Raw genomic sequence first — 18,416 nt, forward strand, 5'->3', positions numbered from 1 at the left:
CCAGAGCCTGTCACCGCCAGAGGTGGTCTGGCATTGGCAGGGGTAACGTGGGGCTGCTGGGCCCTCCTCACACAGAGGGCGCGGGGGTATACTGGGCCCTGGGATACCAAGCACAGGGAGGGGAGGGGGGTCCTGCCCGCCATCAGGTGGCACTAAAGAGAGGTGAAAAGAGATGCGCACAAGGTTTGTATGGGTTGAGACTTGGAGGACGTAGTACACGATAGCACTGCTCCTTGCCTCCAACGAAACTGGCACCACTGCCAGGACACGCTCATTTGCTCGTGGTGCGTCCAGGAACGCCCTCTTCTCGCTCAAATCCACTTTTGTATCTGTTAGGGATGAGGGGGGGGTTGGGAGGAAGAAGAGGCGCCCTCCGCCTGCAGAGCATCGGGTCAGTATATGTGTGAATCTTTGCCGTCTTCTTTCCCCCTTTTATTCCTTCCTTTTCTCATGCGCCATTACCATACGTCGCTCCTTCCCACCCCTTTGCTGTTGTTTTCCTCTGCGGTCACCACCACCGCTTGCGCTTCCACCACGTGTTTTACTTTTGCGTCTTTCGTCAGTAATACTCACATCCACATCAAGTCATTCTCAAAACACAAAAGGAGGAAATTCGGTCGACTCCCACTCGTGTACGCGAGTTCGGGAGCCTGTCAGGGTGTGTATTGGAGGAGTCGCAAGTAATATACCTCTCCACCCGGCAACGAGTTATCTGTGCGGTTGCTGTGTCGAGGGCGAGGCACAGCTGCTTGCTGAAGTGCCTGCGTTGCCGTGACCGCAGTTGCCTGAAGTGTGGTTTTGGTTGCTTTCTCGTGTATTGAGACGCACACCCACGCCCACATCTGAACTGCTGCCTCACTCACTCACACACTTTCTCATTCCTCAAACTTGTTAAGTGTTATCTTGTTCGGTTCGCTCCTTCTGCTTGGCCACGGGCCTCAACTGTGTCCGACTGCCATTTCTTCGTTCTTCTCCTGTCTTATTATTATGTTTTTTTTGGGGTCTGTTTGCTCTCGCTGTCCTGGTCGACGTGTTCTCTTTCCCCTTTCCACAGCGCTCTTGGTGTGCTTATTTTCCTTGCAGTGTACCGCGCTCTGTCCTCCCTTGCCTTCTCTCCTCCTCCTCACTCACTCACTCACACACGGATACACACGCACGCGTCAGCCGACATCTCACATTTTCTGTGTGGGTGTGGTGTGGAACGCTTTCCCCCTCCCCTTAGCCCTCCGTAGATTGATGGATGTGTGTATGAAGGGGCTCAGTTTCAAGGTTGTGCTCCTCGGCGAGGGCCGTGTTGGCAAAACGTCGCTGATTTCCCGCTACGTCTACAGCATGTTTGATGAGAAAGAGGCAAGCACGGTCCAGGCAAGCATGTGCAGTTCCAAGGCAGTCCCCATCAATAACCCTAGCAACGCCCCTGGCGCCATCCGCGAAGTGGAATTGGCGTTGTGGGACACGGCAGGGCAGGAGCGTTTCCACGCACTCGCGCCGATGTACTACCGTAACGCTGATGGGGCCATCATTGTGTACGACGTCACCGATGCTGACACGCTACGCAAGGTGCGCACGTGGGCCAAGGAGCTCTACGCTGTTGTGGGGGAGGGCAACATTCAGCTTGTCTTGTGCGGAAACAAGGCGGACGCCTCGCCGACGGAGCGGGAGGTGAGCGAGGGCGAGGGGGCGGCTATGGCGGCAGAGCTCAAGGCCGCGCACTTCTTCGCAAGCGCAAAGACAGGGCAAAACGTAGCGGAGGTGTTCAGCGCAATAGCGACACAGGTTGTACGTAGTCGCGAGGTCACTGGGATGGGTGGTGGTGCTGTTGCTAGTGGTAGCAGCAGCGGCGGGGGTGCCTACTCCAGGATTGGGGGTTGCACGCCATCCCGCTCGCGTCCGCGACGTGGGCTGATGGTGGTGACGGAAGACGGAGAGGCGGTGATTCCAGCCCGTAGCTCCCCGAGTGAAGGTCGTGTGTACGGCAGCATTACCCCACCCCGGGTCCACCGCTACGGAAGCAGCGGTACCAACCAGCCCATCACACTTAGCGCCGACAGCTCTCTTGACCCGGCGGCGGCGCCCAGCAACAGTGGCTGTTGCTGAGAGTTTTCCAATCACTGCATGTGGCGCTGGCCTCCTCGTTTCGCCTACTGCTTTCCCTTTTGTACTCTACCTCGCCCTGCAACTCCTCTTGTGCTCTTCGTCTCGGTTATGAGTGCATAAGTGGATCTGGGGTCTGCACCACATACTTGTATGATTCTTGCTTCCTTTTCCCTCTCCTGCACCACTGCCGCTGTTGCTGCATGTTTAGATTTGTGTGTGTGTGTGGGTCTCAGGGCATTCTTGTGTCGCTTTGCGAGGCGTCCTTCTCCTCTCCGTGGGTGCTTCATATGCGCATTGGATAACACATACCTTACCCTCGTCTCTTTCGAGGCCTCTCTGTTGCTATTCTTCTCCGTGCCGCTGCCGTGTATGTGGACTTGCTGACTGAACTGCTACAATAGGCATGCAGGTGACTGGCACAATAGGAGAACAACAGCGAGGATGCCAAGGGCTTGCTACCTTCACCTGGGCGAGGGGACACGAGTGGTGGATAATCCCCACACCCCACCCACATGTTTCTCCCTTCGTTTATGGAAAAGATGGTTTAGTGGGCTGCGCCCGAGCGCCGACGCATCTCTCGCGGTACGTGCACAACTAAGGGGTGCCTTCGCCCCTCCAAATCACGACCCGTCTCTCCTCCCACCTCTCTGCACATCGTTCTTTTACATACCTGCCCCTACACCCACATCAACATGTATAACACTTTCACGTGTCCACCCGCTGAAGGGGGGTACTTCTCATGCGAAACGGAGCACAAAGCAAAGTAAAACCAGAGCACCGAAAAAAATACATGATCCGCCTCCTTCCAGTGCTTTGTAGATGCACCCACACCACCACCGCCACCTCGCTGCATCCTGCAGTGCCATCAGTTTCCACCCCACCCTTTAGCACATCATTCTTGCTGCCCCAACACGATGCTCAAGTGCAACGTTGTATTTGTGGGTCTGACGGTGACCGACATCGCTGGTCGTCCGGTCGTGAAGGCGCCGGAAGGCACTGGCATGGGGTTTGCTCGGTATCTGCACGGCGTCGGTTGGTTACCTTGACAGCGATGGAGAGATCGACTTTATCCTCGGCTGCTAACATGGCTGGGGGATCGACTGCTCCCTTGTGCAATTCAGCGATGCGTGCGACACGTCCGCCACGATCTTGACGATTTACTCCAACAGCGAACGCACTTGCCTGCACTACCACGGCGCGCCTGGCGAGCTCTTCGTGACAGACAAGGAGTTCGACAGCATACTGGATTGCACTTAACTCCAACACAGCGGCACGGGCCTGCTGGAGGTGGTGGCCAAGGGCCAGAGTCCTCGTCTACTCGACGTAGTCAAGACGCGTGGCGTGGTGACGTGCTTCGACGTGATTCGCCCGAACAAGGGCACGCACGGCATCATGACGCCGCTACCGCATTATGTGGGCTACTTCATGCCCTATCTGGAGGAGGTCGCCTACATAGCCGGTTCTCACGCCTCCATTGAAGTGAAAAACTTTTCTATGCACCGCATACGTGCCTGCATGCTGAAAGACGGCGCGCGTAGCGTGTACCTGATCAAGCGCGACAGATTCCAGCGTGTGTCAGCCTGTGTGCTGCAGTCGTTGGACTTCACGGACTGAGGCGACACCTACTGCAGCGGCTTTATCGGAGGTCTGGTGCGTGGCTTGTCGGAGGTGGAGGGTTGCCGAATTGGTTCCGTCGTCGGTGCCCTCCTCTCGAGCGGCTTGGGCTCAGACGCTGCCGTGATGAGCTGGGAGGAGCCGCTGCAGTACATTGAGAGCTACGACCGAGTTGGGTAAGCGGACACAGCTGTTCTAGGAGAGGAGGCGAGGTGCGCACAAGACGGTCACGGCAAGATGCGCCCTCTGTAGGCCATACAGGGGTGTGTCGTACCCGTTCCCGGACGCTGCCGTGTCACGAGTTTGCAGTTTTCCCTCGACGTCTCCCTACTCCGTCACTTACGCCGGTGCCCTCTGACGCAAGCATCTAGACACATACCTGGTTCATCGACGCGGGTCCCTCTTCACGTGGGACTGAGCCAAAGAAAGTGAGTCGATGCGAGATGCGCCCACGCGTGTACACCCACGCATCATAAGCCCAGGTAGGCGTGTCGTGCGTGCTTCTCATTTCCTTTTCGTTCTGTGGCTCTCTCTCTCCCTGTGTTATGTATACCCCTCTTTATTTTTTTAATTCCATCCGTTGCATTCTTTCGCATGCGCTGTGGGCGTGTTGATGTGCGAATCGAGCAAGTGCGCCCGTGTCAGTCTCCTCGAGGGGGGTGATGGTGATGGTGGCAACAAAGGAGCGCCGCATCACCTCGTAGCATGGGTAACGATACACTGGCTTTTGCTTCTTCTCTTGTCCTCTTCCTTTTCTCTTCGCTACTGTTGTGTTTGACTGCCGATGAGGACGGTGACGGTGAACCCCTCATAGGCTTCTTGTGCGGTAGTCACGTGTGCACACAGCGGGCTACCGCATCACCTCGCCGTACATCCCCTGGTGAGTGTTGGAGAGAGTTGGAGGGCCGTCGACTACGCAAACCCGATCAAAACAATCCCCACCCCCTTTTTTCTGTGTTCCTTTTCTCTTCTCGTTATTTTGGTTGTATGCCCATTCACGCACCTCTTTGCGCTTCATCTTTTCCGGTGCTGCCATCACCATCGTCATTTTATCTTTTTTTTGGTCTATTCTTTGTGTGTTTGCCGTGTCCGCGCGTGCCTCTGTGAGCGCCCATCTTTTCGTTGGTGGCGTCTCTTTCTCCCTTCATTTCTCTGCTACGCGTCTTACCGCGGACGGACAGTCTCTGCGGAAGGAGGAAGAAAAAAAGGACCAGAGAAAACGTGAGTGATAACACACATACACACACATTCCACTTTAACGCTAGTAAGCTGTCGAGCCCCTCAGCACTGCTGCATATGCACTGGCACGCGTATTGGGTGAAGCACGGGCTCCTCGCTCCTCTCCGAGAATCACACGCGTCCATTACGTGGCGTTTGGGGTTCCTCCGCGTCACCTCTGCACAACACTGATAGTCGCTGACATGTCCGCTCTTTCTCTTAGCACATTGGTGGCATTGCATCATGGTTCTCTCATCTCTCTCGCTTCCCCATATTTCTCTTCTCCTTTCGCACCTTTGTGCTACTTCTGATTTGCTCATACCACTCGCACGACCGCATACTAACGCACATTTCCCTACTCACTTACAGTAGTAGTGTCCAGCTGCCGCATTGTGTCTCCCGTCTCTCTCTCTCTTTCTCTTCCTTTACCGCTGTATAATCTACGCAAAAGCGCGCGTGTGTGTGTGTGCGTGTGCTTGTCTCACCTTGACGTGCAAACAAAGTAGCGCCGAAGTACCTTCCTCTTTTTCCTTTTGTTATTGCTCGGACCTCTTTCGCTGTCTGTGAATCTGTGATCACCGCCTGCGTTTTGCGTCTGGTGCGTGCGCAGCCAAGCCAGCACACACCCCTTCTCTCTCCCTCTTCTCGCCAGCTCTCCCGCTGGAGGATAGGGCGAGGAGAGGTGTACGAAAGTGTACACCGGTAACGAAGGGAGTCGTCGCCAAAGAGAAAAGAAGAGAGTGCGGTGGACACCTGTAGCCCAGCCCCCTCTTCCCCTTCCCTCTCCCCCCTCCCCCCTCTGTGTATGATTTTGATTCCTTGTCTGTTTTTTTTCCCTTTCCTTTCCGGTTTGTGTATTTCTGCCCCCCCCCCTCTTCCCCCTTTTTTAAAGTTTATTGTTCGTTCTTTGTAGGAAGTTGTTGCAACTGGTCGCTCTCTGTGCGTGTGTGTCTGGGTTAGTTTGTGGGCGTACTTCATCGGCACGATTTGCCTTCCCTCTCTCTCTTTCCCTCTCCCTCTCTCTTTGTGTGTGCTCTTCGTCTCCTCGCGCTTTCCCTCCTCGTGTCTCGTCCTCTTTCTCCCCTCTCTCTCTGTACGTCTTCCACACACCGTGAGAAAGACAGGGAAACCAAAACTGGCAGGATACACGGGCTGAGCGGAGTGGAAGAAGAACGTACACCATACACGACGCAGGAAGGAAAGGAAAAGAGCGAAAACCGAATACCACCACCACTGCACCCTCTGTCCCCTCTTTTCTCGTGTTATCTTTCTTCGCAGACTTTGACCCCCCCCCCCCCACCACACACGCACACACACACATACCGAAACACCCAAGCAAATACACGGGCAAGTGAGATGTTGTATGATCGCGTGAACGACATTGGCAGCTCGCAGGGGGAGGCGATTCGCTACATCCTCGGTGCTGTCTCCAAGAACACTGTGCAGACAACGCTGACAACGCTGGAGCAGTTCTGCTTCCGCTCCGTTGAGCTTCACCGGTACACCATCAAGGCCACTTGCACAGCCCTGCTGGCCGCGCGCAGCGATGAGCGGGCATTGTTAGCGTCTCGGCTGGTTAGCGAGGCACTTGGGCGGCCGAACGGGCTGACCCTGGTTTCCTGTGCCCTCGACGGCAGCTCCTCGACCCTGACGAAGGAGTCCCTCACTGCGTTGATGTCGAGCGATCTCAGGCTGTCACTTATGAAGCAGATGCAGATGGCCATGGCTCTCGTGCTTGGCGGAAATGCGATGGTCAAGGCAGCAGCGACGGACATGCTGGAGGACTTCAACGTGCCACAGGCAGCGCTGAAGGAGGACGATGGTGGCGTGCGTGCTGCGGCGCTCCTGTCGCGTCAGGTAGGGCTTGCCCCCGCAAACCTCGACGGTCAGCTGGCGAATGTGTGCCACACGGTTGCGTTGCCGAAGCCGAAGACGGAGGTGAAGCCGCGCGTGAGCGTGGCGGGCGTCCTGCGCGAACTGGGAACGGGGTGTGTGACGACGCTGGCGGACTCGCGCGAGCTGCTCAGCATTTTTCCGCACTCTTTCACAGAGCGCGACGGAGCCGAGGTGCTCGCCTTCTTTGCCTCCGCGGGCTCGGCCGTCAACGACAGCAGCACGTACGCGTCCCTTATGATGGCGTCGGGGAAGAGCTCCCCAAAGAGTATGAGCGGCACGACGACGCTTGTGAATGCGATGCCGCTTCTCGACGCGCTGTGTGAGGGTAGCTCAAAGGGCTTCAACTGGGACCTTGTCATCCGCATGCTTGATCAGTTGGACGGCGAGCCGTTCCGCATGAAGCACATCTCTGTTATCTTTGACGCCTACCACCGCTTCCAGCCAGACAACGAGTACCCGTCGGTGGCACTGTTTCTAGGCAGATGGACGAACACGATGCGCCAGCGCAGCGTACTGGAGTATATCCTGCGCCACCCTGATAAGGTTAATCGTAAGCCTCTCACGATAGACGCCCCGTCGGAGTTGTTACCGGCGACGAAACCGCCCGGCGTGACGGCAGCCGAGATGGACCTATGGCGCTCTACGACGTTCATGGAGGCTGCCGTGCACGTGGCGAGTCGCGACAAGGACTTCGACCACGACGTGTTCCGCCCCGCCTCGGAGAAGCTGCCGCTGCTCTTCCTGTACAGCCTCTTCACGGGGAGCTTCCAGGGCACGGTTAAGCATTTCATGTGCATCAAGCACCTGCTCAAGGCTCATTGCCCATCTATGGACCTAGTGTCGCAGCACATCGTACCCGAGATGGAGAGGCGGGGTCGCCTGAGCACCGTTATTGGTGTGCTTTCGGACCTGACAGAGGCTGCGCCAGAGCGTCTTGTGGATGCGCTGCAGGTGGTGTTCAAGTGCAAGTCTGCCGCGAAGCGTGTGCTCGCTGAGAGCGGGAGCCCTCGCCTCGTCACTGCAGTTGCCATGTGCATGGAGGAGGCGGGCGAGCCGAGCGACAAGTGGCTGCAGCGCGCGCTGGAGGGCAAGCTGCACTTCCGCGCCAGCTCCACGGAGAACCGCTTCACCGTGGCCATGAACATCGTCGAGGTGGCTGAGATGCTCCAGGAGAAGCAGCTCTACGTGGTGAGCGCGACGGCGGCGCTCAACACCCTGCTTGCCTCCCCGCTAAAGGAGGTGCTGAGGAGCGTGATGGACTGCGCCAAGGCGCTGCTCGCCTCGACCGATTCCCTCTTTCCTGACGACGTCGAGAACGAAGCGCTGGAGTTTTTCAAAAAGATGTACGCCGCTGGCAGCACCGCGGCTGCCATCGCCACTGTCGAGATCCTGCTGAAGAGTACCGTTCCACGTGACAAGCAGCTCTACGCGTGCATTGTGGGGATCATGTTCGAAGAGACATCTGCCATAAGCTTCTACCCGCGCAAGGAGCTGCAGTTGTTCGCCGAGTTGTACGGCCAGATGATCGCGAAGGATCTGCTGCCGCCGAACCAGCAGCAGCGAGCGTGGGGTGTCCTCCTACCAGCCGTCGCGAAGCCTGCCAACTATGCGATGGAGGAGTACGGTATTATCGCGCTTGAGCAAGTGAAACCACGACTGCCGGATTGGCCGCAGTACGGTCGCGCTTTGCGCTACGTGCGAGACTTGGATTTCCGCGTTCCCGGCATCGTTGCCGCCATCAACCGTGGGATCAAGCAAGAGGACACTGTGGCGCGTAGCGGCGGAGCGGCGTCGGCGGAGCTCGGTGAAGGAAGCCCAATCTCGCCACCGTCTCCGAAGCAGCCTGGCTCGCCGAACAAAGCGCTCGTTGCCATCGACCCGGCCATCGTATCGGCGGCGTCGCCTCAGTCGAAGAAGTTCACGGACACGGCGGCGGCGAAGCTGCACACGCTGGACATCGGTACGCTCGTGACGAACGCGAACGTGACGGCCCCGCCACGCGTGATTCAAGAGCAGATCAACTTCCTGATTGGTAACACTGACGTGCGTAATCTGGATAGCAACGCGACGGAGCTGTCACAGCTGCTCCGGCCAGAGTACTACGAGTACTTTGCTGACTATCTGGTGGTGAAACGCGCAGCGCTGGAGCCCAACTACCACTCCATGTACATTGAGCTGATCGCGAAGCTTCACTCAAAGGACATGGATCGCGCACTGCGCAAGGCCACTATTGGCGCAGTGCATCGTCTGCTGAGCTCGCAGAAGATTGGCACCGACTCGAGCGAACGTATTCTGCTGCGCAACCTCGGCTCCTGGCTCGGTAGCATCACGCTGGAGAAGAACATTCCTATCTTGCAACAGGACCTGCACTTCAAGGCGCTTCTCTGCCAGGGTATTCGCGAGGGAAAGCTGGTCCCGGTCGTCTCGTTCATTACGCGGGTCCTGACAAGCTGCGCCAAGTCGCGCTTCTTCTGTCCGCCAAACCCGTGGACGATGGCGCAGTTGGCGCTGCTGATGGAGATGTACACGCTTCCCCACCTGCGAGTGACACTGCGCTTCGAGCTGGAGCTACTGCTGAAGACGCTGGATCAGTCGATGCAGGACTTGGCGCAGTACATGCGACTTCACGCCTCCAACGCCTCTACTGAGACGCGCCTGCGCGACGTGTACGACGAGATCAATGTCAATGATAGCCCTGACTTCCGTGTCGGCGAGGACGAAAGCAATGTGTCTGCGGCGGCCGCTGTAGTACCACCCGCGCCAGCTACATCCTCGCCGACGGTGCCGCAGCTGCTGCGCAGCAGCGCCCGCCCGCTGCAAGCCAGCGCCGAGCCTTTCCAGCCAAAGGACAAGGCGCAGGCCCCGCCGTCCGAGGTGAGCCGTGTTATGCAGATGTTAAACAAGCCGATTCGCCCTCCGATCAGTATCTCGATGAACTGGGTGTTTTCCACGCTTAGCGACCCCGCCTTTGGCAACAGTGCTCAGCGTCTCACCGATCATCGGCTCGAGATTGTTGCACAGCTGCAGGCCGTGGTTGACGAGGCCGTCAGCTATTGCATGCAGCGCAGTGTCGCCATTGCCGCCCGCACGACAGAGCAGCTGGTGCTGAAGGACTATGCGCGCGACCCGTTTCCGGATGACATGCTCGTCGCTGGCGATGCCATGGCCCGCTCACTGGCGTCTAGCTTGAGCTACGTGATGGTGCGCGATGAGCTACCGCTGCTCCTGCACCGTTCAATGACAAACCTGCTAGAGCGCATTCTGGCCCCCTACACACCACTGGAGCACAAGGCGACGATCCGTGACACACTGGTGGCGCGTAACCTAGAGCTGTGCATGCGTGCAGTGGAGTACAGTGTCGGTGAGGAGGCGGCGACGGCTACGAGCCGATTCCTATTCGACGTCGTGCGCGAGAAGGCGAGCGCCTTTGCGGAGCAGGAACCTCTGCCGCTGCCGCCAGATCAGATCGAGGCCGCGGAGCTGCTACGCGTCATGGGCGAGACGCTCGTGCCGTCTGGCCGGATGCCCGCCCCGCAGCGGGAGGTCTACGATGACTTTTACAGCTGCGTGCCACCTGTAGCGGTGTTCACCATGGTGCTGCGCAGCGTCGAGGAGGCAGTGTCTCGGTACCACTCGAACGAGAATGCCGCGCCATTGGACTTTGCGCAGCTTGACACAGCCACCCAGAAGCCGGGCGGGCCGACTGACGACGCACAGGCCCCCGTCCGCCAGCACCTGACCCATCTCATGAGCCTCATCACGGAGGAGTCAAGTCCCTACTTCCTTAGCCCTATGCTGAACAAGCTCATGTCCCTCGCCATGTCGACGGAGCGGCTGACCAAGCTGCTGAACAGCAGCGCTAAGCATACGCCGGCCGCTGCTGCTGCTGCCACCAACCCTGACGGCACCCCAAACGCGGCGGAGGACCCTGCGTGGCAGCAGGAGGCCCTGCGCATTTCCTCAGTGTTGCATCAGCTGTACCTGCGCATTGTGCTGCGGTGCCGTGAGTGTTGTGAGGAGACGAACCGTGACGAGTTCACGCGGTTGTTCCTGCGCCACAGCCACTGCTACTCCTTTTCGAAGCTGACGACTGACCTCATTCGCATCAAGATCCTCAAATGCAGCGAGTTTGATGACGCCCTGGCAAAGGCGCTGACCAATGGCACGTCCAACTACGTTACCTTTGCGGGTGACATCATCACCGATGTCATCATCAAGGAGAAGCTCGTGGCGTCGAAGGATATGCGCCGCACGCTCATGGCCCTCGATACGATTGCGCGGACGCGGGCGCCGCGCGCCGCGCCGGCGGCGCCGGCACAGACGCTTCCGTCGTACGTCACGGAGCCGCCTCTGAGCAAGATTGTGCCGAATCAGATTACGAAGCTCCTCGTTCCGTGCGACTGCGTTCGCCCTGGCGAGGACGAGGCCTTCCAGAAGGAGGTGGGGCAGCTCATGAACGACTGGATCATGGTGTGGTCGCAGAAGAGTCACCGCTATGCCGAGAAGCGCATCCCATCCGTCGAGTTCGTGAAGACGCTGCAGCAGCGCCGCATGCTGGACACGGCCCACCTGCAGACGTTTCTGAGCCTGGGCGTTCGTTATTGTGTGGAATACTACGCCAACACAATGCTTGCGATGGAGCGCGCAGACGGCAACATTACAAGCGAGACGCTGGTGGGGACGCGGCCTGGTGGGCCGCCAGGCTACCGCACCCCCTACACTGCAAAGCCCTTCGTCATGTGTGACGGGTTTGTGGAGCTGGTTATGGTGCTGTTGCAATGCTGTTCTCTGCGCAATGAGGCCTCGCATGATTTGCGGGCTGAAACCACGCTACTACGCCGCGTTCTGGACGCCGTGACGCGCGTGCTGACGGAGCACCACAACTTCGTTGCCAAGGCTCGCCCTGCCCCGTCGTGGGCACTTGCAGCTGATGAGCAGTTCATCCCGGTCTTTAAACAGCAGCCGTACGTGCGCTTGCTTAGCAACCTCGTCTACTCGCTTCACAGGCTGGAGGTCTCGACGACGCGCGCCATGTCGACTGAGTTCACGAGTGCTTTCCACACGTTTCTACGCCGCGTACACCCCATGGAGTACCCGGGCTTCGTGTTTGGCTGGCTGGAGATTTTGTCGCACCGACACGTCATCCCGCGCTTCATGAATGTGCAGTCAATGTGGCCCCACTACGTCGACCTCCTCGCTGGTGCCATGATGTTTGTGAAGTTTCTGATCAAGGGGAACCGCATCTCCCCGAACGGCTTGGTCTTCTACAAATCGCTGCTGAAGCTCGTACTGGTGCTCCTGCACGACTACCCGCGGTTCCTGATCGCGCAACATTACCCCCTTTGCGAGGCCATCTCGCTCTCGTGCGTGCAGCTGCTCAACACGGTGCTGTGCTCCTTCCCACCTGACAAGCGCCTGCCAGAGCCATTCCCCCACGTGGACTCTAACGATCCGGCGATGCTGCAGGTGCTCGACACATCCGTTCAGGAGGCGTGCATCAAGGCCACTTTTACCTCCTTCAGCGTGCAGCCGCAGCTCCTCGCGAACCTTGAGATGATGGTCACGAACGATGATGCTCCGGTGCGCGACGGCGTTCTGACGGATGTTCTGAACGACCTGACGCAGCCCTCAGCCAAGCGGAGCCTCATCAACGCGGTGGTGCAGCACATGGCCATTGTGTACCTGCGCACGCACGACAACCGAATCCCTGCAAACTTTGCAAAGTCAAATGTGCTCACGTGCTACCGCTTTTTGTGCAGCCGACTCAACACGAAGCGCCGGTACTACATGCTCGGCGCTTGCGCCAACCAGCTGCGCTTCCCGAACATCCAGACAAACTTCTTTGCGAACGTGATGCTGAACCTGTTCTTGCCGTCGCCGAGCGTGGACACGCAGACGCAGACCTGTGTGCAGGAGCAGATCACGCGCGTGCTTGCCGAGAAGACGGTGATTGTGCAGCCACATCCGTGGGGCGTACTCAACACGTTTGTGGAGCTAATGCGCGAGCCTAAGTACAAGTTCTGGGAGACCTCCTTCATCCACTATGCACCCCTCGATTCCATGTTCACGAAGCTGCATCACACAGTGCACACGCGGTTAAGCAAGACTGGCGGTGCCCCTGCTCTCGATGGTACACGTGCCGAGTCGAGCACTGCCGTTACGACTGCCTCTGGCATTGGTGCAACGCTGTCTGCGTAGCGATGGAGACACCATGCCCGAAGCGAAGGATGCCCAGGTGCTTCCCTCCAAGAGAGGGCGAAGGACACGCGGCACTGCACGCTTCCCCCCCTCCCCCCCTCTCTCTCTGTCCGTCTGTATCTCTTTTTTTTGCCTCTCGTTTCCATTTCCTCTTTTCTGTATCGCACTCGCGCCTGGATGGCCTGTCGAGCCCCTCCCCTCCCCTCCTCTCCTCCCCTCTCCTCCTCTCCCTCTCCTCTTTTCCCTTTTCTCTTTTTGATACGTGACGTAATCGTTGTTAGTGTTGAAGGTCGCCATGGCTCTTGTCTTTCCGTCTCGCCATTCTTTTCATCTTTTCTTTTTTTTTTTTGGCCTTTCCCCTGTGTGCTTTACGTGCATGCTGGTTTGTCGTCTGTGTGTCACTCAAAGGTGTCTCTCCCTTCTTCTTCTTGCGGTGGTGGTGGTGCCTCTTTAAGCGTTCATTAACTACATATCTATCGAGCAGTCAGTATGCCTGTGCGGCTTGGGTGTACCTCTCTCACCCCTTCACACACACACATTCTCTCTCTGGGTTTCCCCTTTTCTATGGTGATGTGAGTGAGTGGCTTGTAGGCTATAGCAGATCTCCGTGGAAGGTGAAAGAGGGAGAAAGGAGAGACGAGGAGGAGGAGGAAGAGAGAGGGGGGAGGGGATGGAGGAGGAGAGAGGGTGTGCATTCTCGCCGCCTTCTCCGACTCCGCCTTTCCCCACCATTACCTTCCCTTCTTTTAATTCGCGTTTCTCTTATGCTCCAAGACGACAAGGCAACCGCGGCAAGTATAGCGCGCAAGGTGCCACATGGGGGAAGGCAGTCCGCTGGTATTCTCACGCGCGCGTACACAGGGGCAAGGCTAGTGTGGGTGAGGGGGTGGAGCGGCAGGCACACTCTCACTCTGCATGCGTGCGTGTGTGTGGACGTGTGTGCGCACAGATGAACGCCTTTCAGCTAATGGTCACCCGATTGTCTTCCTCACGCTCACTTTCACTTCAAATCTCTCACGCCTGCACCTCTATCACCCACGCGAGTTGCATCGCACTTCCTTTCGCCAACACAGACCTCCTCTCCCTCGCTCTCGCTCTCGCTCTCGCTCTCGCTCTCGCTCTCGCTCTCTCTGTCACTGTCACTGTCACTGGCGCACTCTATAACCTCCACACGAAGGAAACGAAAGTGAGGAGGCGAACTGTGAGGGCAGTTGAATTGGATTCTCTTCTCTTTGAGGAGAGACCAAAGTAGAAAGTACACCCAATAGGGGCACACAGACGCACATTATCGCCATAGTTAACTTCGGCAGGCGCAGCAGCAGAGATACTAAGCACCATTTTTTTCTTTTTCATCTTCTCCCCCTTCTGCTCTCCGTCATGATGTTGAGGTTCTTTACCGATAAGGCGAATCACCAGGCCCTCAAGGCTGTGCTTTGTGCCTTGTTTCTGCAGAAGCCCCTCGAGGTGACTCTGAGCAGTACCTACAGCGCACCGTACCTTCAGCTGCCCAAGTCGAAGGCGGCCCTGTACAGCTGCAATGAGACAGCGCGTCTTCTCTGGAACACACACGCCGCTCCATCGCTCGCCGACAATTCGCTTGAAGGAGAGGTGGAATGGCTCGAGTGGGAGTCGACGGTGCTGACTCCAGCCTTGACCCCCCTCTACACACAGCGACGCATCACCAGCGAGGCTGTGGCTGCCCTGAAGAAGCTCGACTCCACCATTGAGGAGCACCAAGGCACCGTGGCGGTAAAGGGACTTCCGTCGTCCAAGTCTTTCCTAGTGGATAGCGTCCTCTTCGCCTCCCTCCTGCCGGCGCTGTGCGAGGGTGGGCTGCTCCCCGCCATGGAGGCAGCGGCGGTACCGTATCTAATTAAGTGGTTCCAGGCCTTCCAGGCAGAGCACGCGGAGCTGATCGCCTCTGCGTTTGACGTGCTGTCGGTGCAAGAGTACGGGGACTTCTTGCGGGTGCCACGCACGTACCAGGTGAGCCCCAAGAAGCAGAAGACCTTCTTCGCCACATCGCCGATCTACTACGTGAACGCGTCGCCACACATCGGCCACGTCTACAGTACGCTTATCGTTGACGTGCTCGGCCGCTACCACCGAGTGAAGGGGGAGGAAGTGTTCGTAATGACGGGCACGGACGAGCACGGTCAGAAGGTGGCCGAGGCGGCGGCGAAGCAGGGGGTGTCGCCGATGGACTTCACGACGAGCGTGTCGAACGAGTTTAAGCAGTGCTTCAAGGAGATGAATTACGACATGAATTACTTCATCCGCACCACAAACCCGATGCATGAGAGGTTGGTGAGGGACATCTGGAAGAAACTGGAGGCGAAGGGCGACATCTATCTCGGCAAGTACGAGGGCTGGTACTCGGTGAGCGACGAGTCGTTCTTGACGGCGCAGAACGTGGCGGACAGTGTAGACAAGGATGGAAATCCCTGCAAGATCAGTCTGGAGAGCGGCCACGTCGTGACGTGGGTGGTGGAGGAGAACTACATGTTTCGTCTTAGCGCGTTCCGCGAGCGTCTCCTCAAGCACTTCCATGACCACCCCAACTGCATTGTCCCGGAGTTCCGCCGCCGCGAGGTGATCAAGACGGTCGAGAAGGGGCTCTTCGACTTGTCCATCTCCCGTAAGTGCGAGTCCGTCATGAACTGGTCCATCCCAGTCCCCGGTGATGATCGCCACTGCATCTACGTGTGGCTGGATGCCCTCTTCAGCTATTACGTCGGCTCCATTGCCCGTGTCGCGGCCGACGGCACCGAGGCCCTGGACGAGGACTACCGCACACTGAGCCGCTGGCCGGCCGACCTGCAGGTGGTTGGGAAGGACATTCTCAAGTTCCACGCTATTTACTGGCCGGCCTTCTTGATGTCCGCTGACTTGCCGCTGCCGGAGCGGTTGGTGTCACATGGCTGGTGGACGAAGGATCACAAGAAGATCAGCAAGTCGCTCGGCAACGCCTTCGACCCAGTGGAAAAGGCGAACGAGTTCGGCATCGACGCGTTCAAGTACTTCCTGCTACGCGAGTCAAACTTCCAGGATGATGGCGATTACAGCGATAGGAACATGGTAGCCCGCCTGAACGGCGAACTCGCCGACACGCTCGGAAACCTGGTGTCGCGCTGCGTGACGCCAAAGATCAATGTGGGTGGTGTGTGGCCGGAGCCTGCAGAATACAACGAGACTGACAGGACGCTGATTTCCTCGCTCAACAATCTGGCCGGCACGGTGGATCACTACTACTGCCTGCCTGACATCCAGAACGCGTTGATTGCCATCTTCGACGTGCTCCGCAGCCTCAACGTCTACGTGACCGATAATGCGCCGTGGAAGTTGGTGAAGACGGACACGGCGCGCCTCGGCACGGTGCTGTACGTGACGATGGAGGGGCTGCGCATCTGCAATATGTTCCTGCAGCCGGTGATGCCGCAGAAGGCAAAGGAGATCATGGACGCGCTTGGGGTGCCGGAGGCGGTGCGCATGGATATGGAGAACTACCCGTTCGGCATTGTGAAACCGGGGACGAAGATTGGCGGCTTGGCGGAGGGCCAGGTCATTTTCCAAAAGGTGACACTCCCAGCCGAGGAGGGGAATGCGGCACAGGGGGACAGCAAGAAGGCCATGTAGGCCTCTCCAGCCTCCGATTGCTCGCCTCGCAACCGCCGGAAACTCGAAGCTCAGGCAACAGGTGCTGCAGTGAGAAAGCAACGCTAGCCGAGATGCTCGTGGGCTATTCCCTTCGAAAAGAAAACAAGGGAATACCCACCGAGAGCGAGAGCAGCACCAACCCCGTCTTGCGCAGCCGCGTGAAGGTCTCCGCCGCGCTAACGTGATGGGAGCTGCACAGCTCATAACAACACAGAGAAACCGGCAGCCACGTGCGCCTCTGCATTATTTTACATGCGGCAGAGACAGTGACGTGGCAACCAGAGGGCGTATGCAATGTGTTTAGGGCTTCTCCCTTTGTGTGTGTGTGTCAGCCTGAACCCATTATTTTTTCTGTTCTCTTCTCTCTTTAGTGTCCTCTGATGGCGGGCAGGACCCCCCTCCCCTCCCTGTGCTTGGTATCCCAGGGCCCAGTATACCCCCGCGCCCTCTGTGTGAGGAGGGCCCAGCAGCCCCACGTTACCCCTGCCAATGCCAGACCACCTCTGGCGGTGACAGGCTCTGAGCGGCACTGCGGGCGTTGGTGCCATCCGTGTGGTGCGCAGGGTGCCTGCATGACTCGGGCGTGCTGTACCCGGCTCTCGCTGCCTGCTGGTGCGGGGGGCCTGGGCCGCGCTGGGGGGCGTGGCGGGTGGCGGCCGGCGCGACGGGGGCTGCTGTGGGGCTGTCTGCGATGTGTGTGTGTGTGTGGGGGGTTTGGGGCGGGGGCTGTGCTCAGATGGCTGAGCCGATGCCCTGCTGCTACGCGCGTGTCTGCGGCGGCGTTGCACGACGCGGTGGGCCTGTGGCAGGCCGTGGGCGGGGCGGGGATCCACTTGTGTGTTGTGTGGCGGAGAGCGGACACATCGGGAAGAGGGTTGTTGTGATGTGTTCTTCGCTCTTTTTTCTTGGCCTTTGCGCATTTTAGTGTTGTTGCCCCGCCGTGCGCCTTCTTGTCGGTGTGTTGTCGTACTTTCTCTCTTCCACCCGCGTACACACCGGCACCGAGACACAGACAGACGCAGTCAGACAGGCACAGAGAGAGAGAGTCGGGTGATTGTGCTTCTTGTGAGGCTCTTTTTCTCCACACCCTTGTGTTACTCACTTCTTCTTCCGTCTCTCTCTCTCTTTAGCTGTTGTACGTAAAATCTCTGATTAACCGAGAAGCCCGACGTGTAAAACACTGAGGCACACAATGGAAAAAAAAGGAAAGGAGGGACGCAAGTACCGCGCATACACGCACGTGCTCTCCCCCACGGCACGGTTCGAATGACTCGTCGTCGCTGTTGCAGCACAGAGAATCGACCGCACACACAAACGCACACGCCGCTGAAATCCGAAGCTCTGGCACATGCGCTTACTAGGAGTACGTCAAAGTATGTGTACACTTGTGAAGGGCTGCACAGATAAGCGCCTTCCATATCTACGCTGTCCTCCTCTCTTTTCCCCTTTCAATCCCCAAACACCCGCTCTTTTTCTCATCGCCGACTTCCATCCATCTGCCTGTTGATCTACGCATACGCAGACGCATACACAGAGAAAAAAACACAGTCGGATGCTGCGCCATGCGTTCTCGCTAGCCAAGCAGGCGTGCTCTCTGTGACCTGTGCAGCTGTGAGGCTGCACGACGCGAACGAAAAGGCAAAGCAACCACAGCAAAAAGCGATATGCAGCCCTTCTCTCTCCACCGATGCGTGTGGGCCTTTCCATGGCCCCCCCTCCCCCCCTTGGCTCCTCCT

At 58.0% G+C, this 18,416-nt stretch overlaps 3 protein-coding genes and 1 pseudogene across 3 annotated transcripts, besides 2 other annotated features; all 4 read left to right on the forward strand.

Annotated features, from left to right (window-relative positions):
• Window position 1: 1 nt before the first annotated feature.
• Window positions 2–150: a repeat region.
• A 1,086-nt stretch (window positions 151–1,236) lies between these two features.
• LPMP_210840 (small GTPase, putative) lies at window positions 1,237–2,097 on the forward strand (the record flags this gene model as incomplete). The annotated part of the gene is made up of 1 exon (XM_010700570.1): window positions 1,237–2,097. The coding sequence occupies one exon, from the start codon at window positions 1,237–1,239 to the stop codon at window positions 2,095–2,097; it is 861 nt and encodes a 286-aa protein (XP_010698872.1).
• A 739-nt stretch (window positions 2,098–2,836) lies between these two features.
• On the forward strand, window positions 2,837–3,869 carry LPMP_210850 (annotated as a pseudogene).
• Window positions 3,870–6,285: 2,416 nt separating this feature from the next.
• Window positions 6,286–13,023, forward strand: LPMP_210860 (hypothetical protein; the record flags this gene model as incomplete). Its single annotated transcript, XM_010700571.1, has 1 exon — window positions 6,286–13,023. One exon carries the CDS (start codon window positions 6,286–6,288, stop codon window positions 13,021–13,023), a length of 6,738 nt encoding a protein of 2,245 aa, XP_010698873.1.
• Window positions 13,024–14,400: 1,377 nt separating this feature from the next.
• METRS (methionyl-tRNA synthetase, putative) lies at window positions 14,401–16,659 on the forward strand (the record flags this gene model as incomplete). Its single annotated transcript, XM_010700572.1, has 1 exon — window positions 14,401–16,659. One exon carries the CDS (start codon window positions 14,401–14,403, stop codon window positions 16,657–16,659), a length of 2,259 nt encoding a protein of 752 aa, XP_010698874.1.
• Window positions 16,660–17,054: 395 nt separating this feature from the next.
• Window positions 17,055–17,493: a repeat region.
• Window positions 17,494–18,416: the final 923 nt, after the last annotated feature.

Source organism: Leishmania panamensis (assembly GCF_000755165.1).
Source record: "Leishmania panamensis strain MHOM/PA/94/PSC-1 chromosome 21 sequence".
Lineage (NCBI taxonomy): Eukaryota > Euglenozoa > Kinetoplastea > Trypanosomatida > Trypanosomatidae > Leishmania > Leishmania panamensis.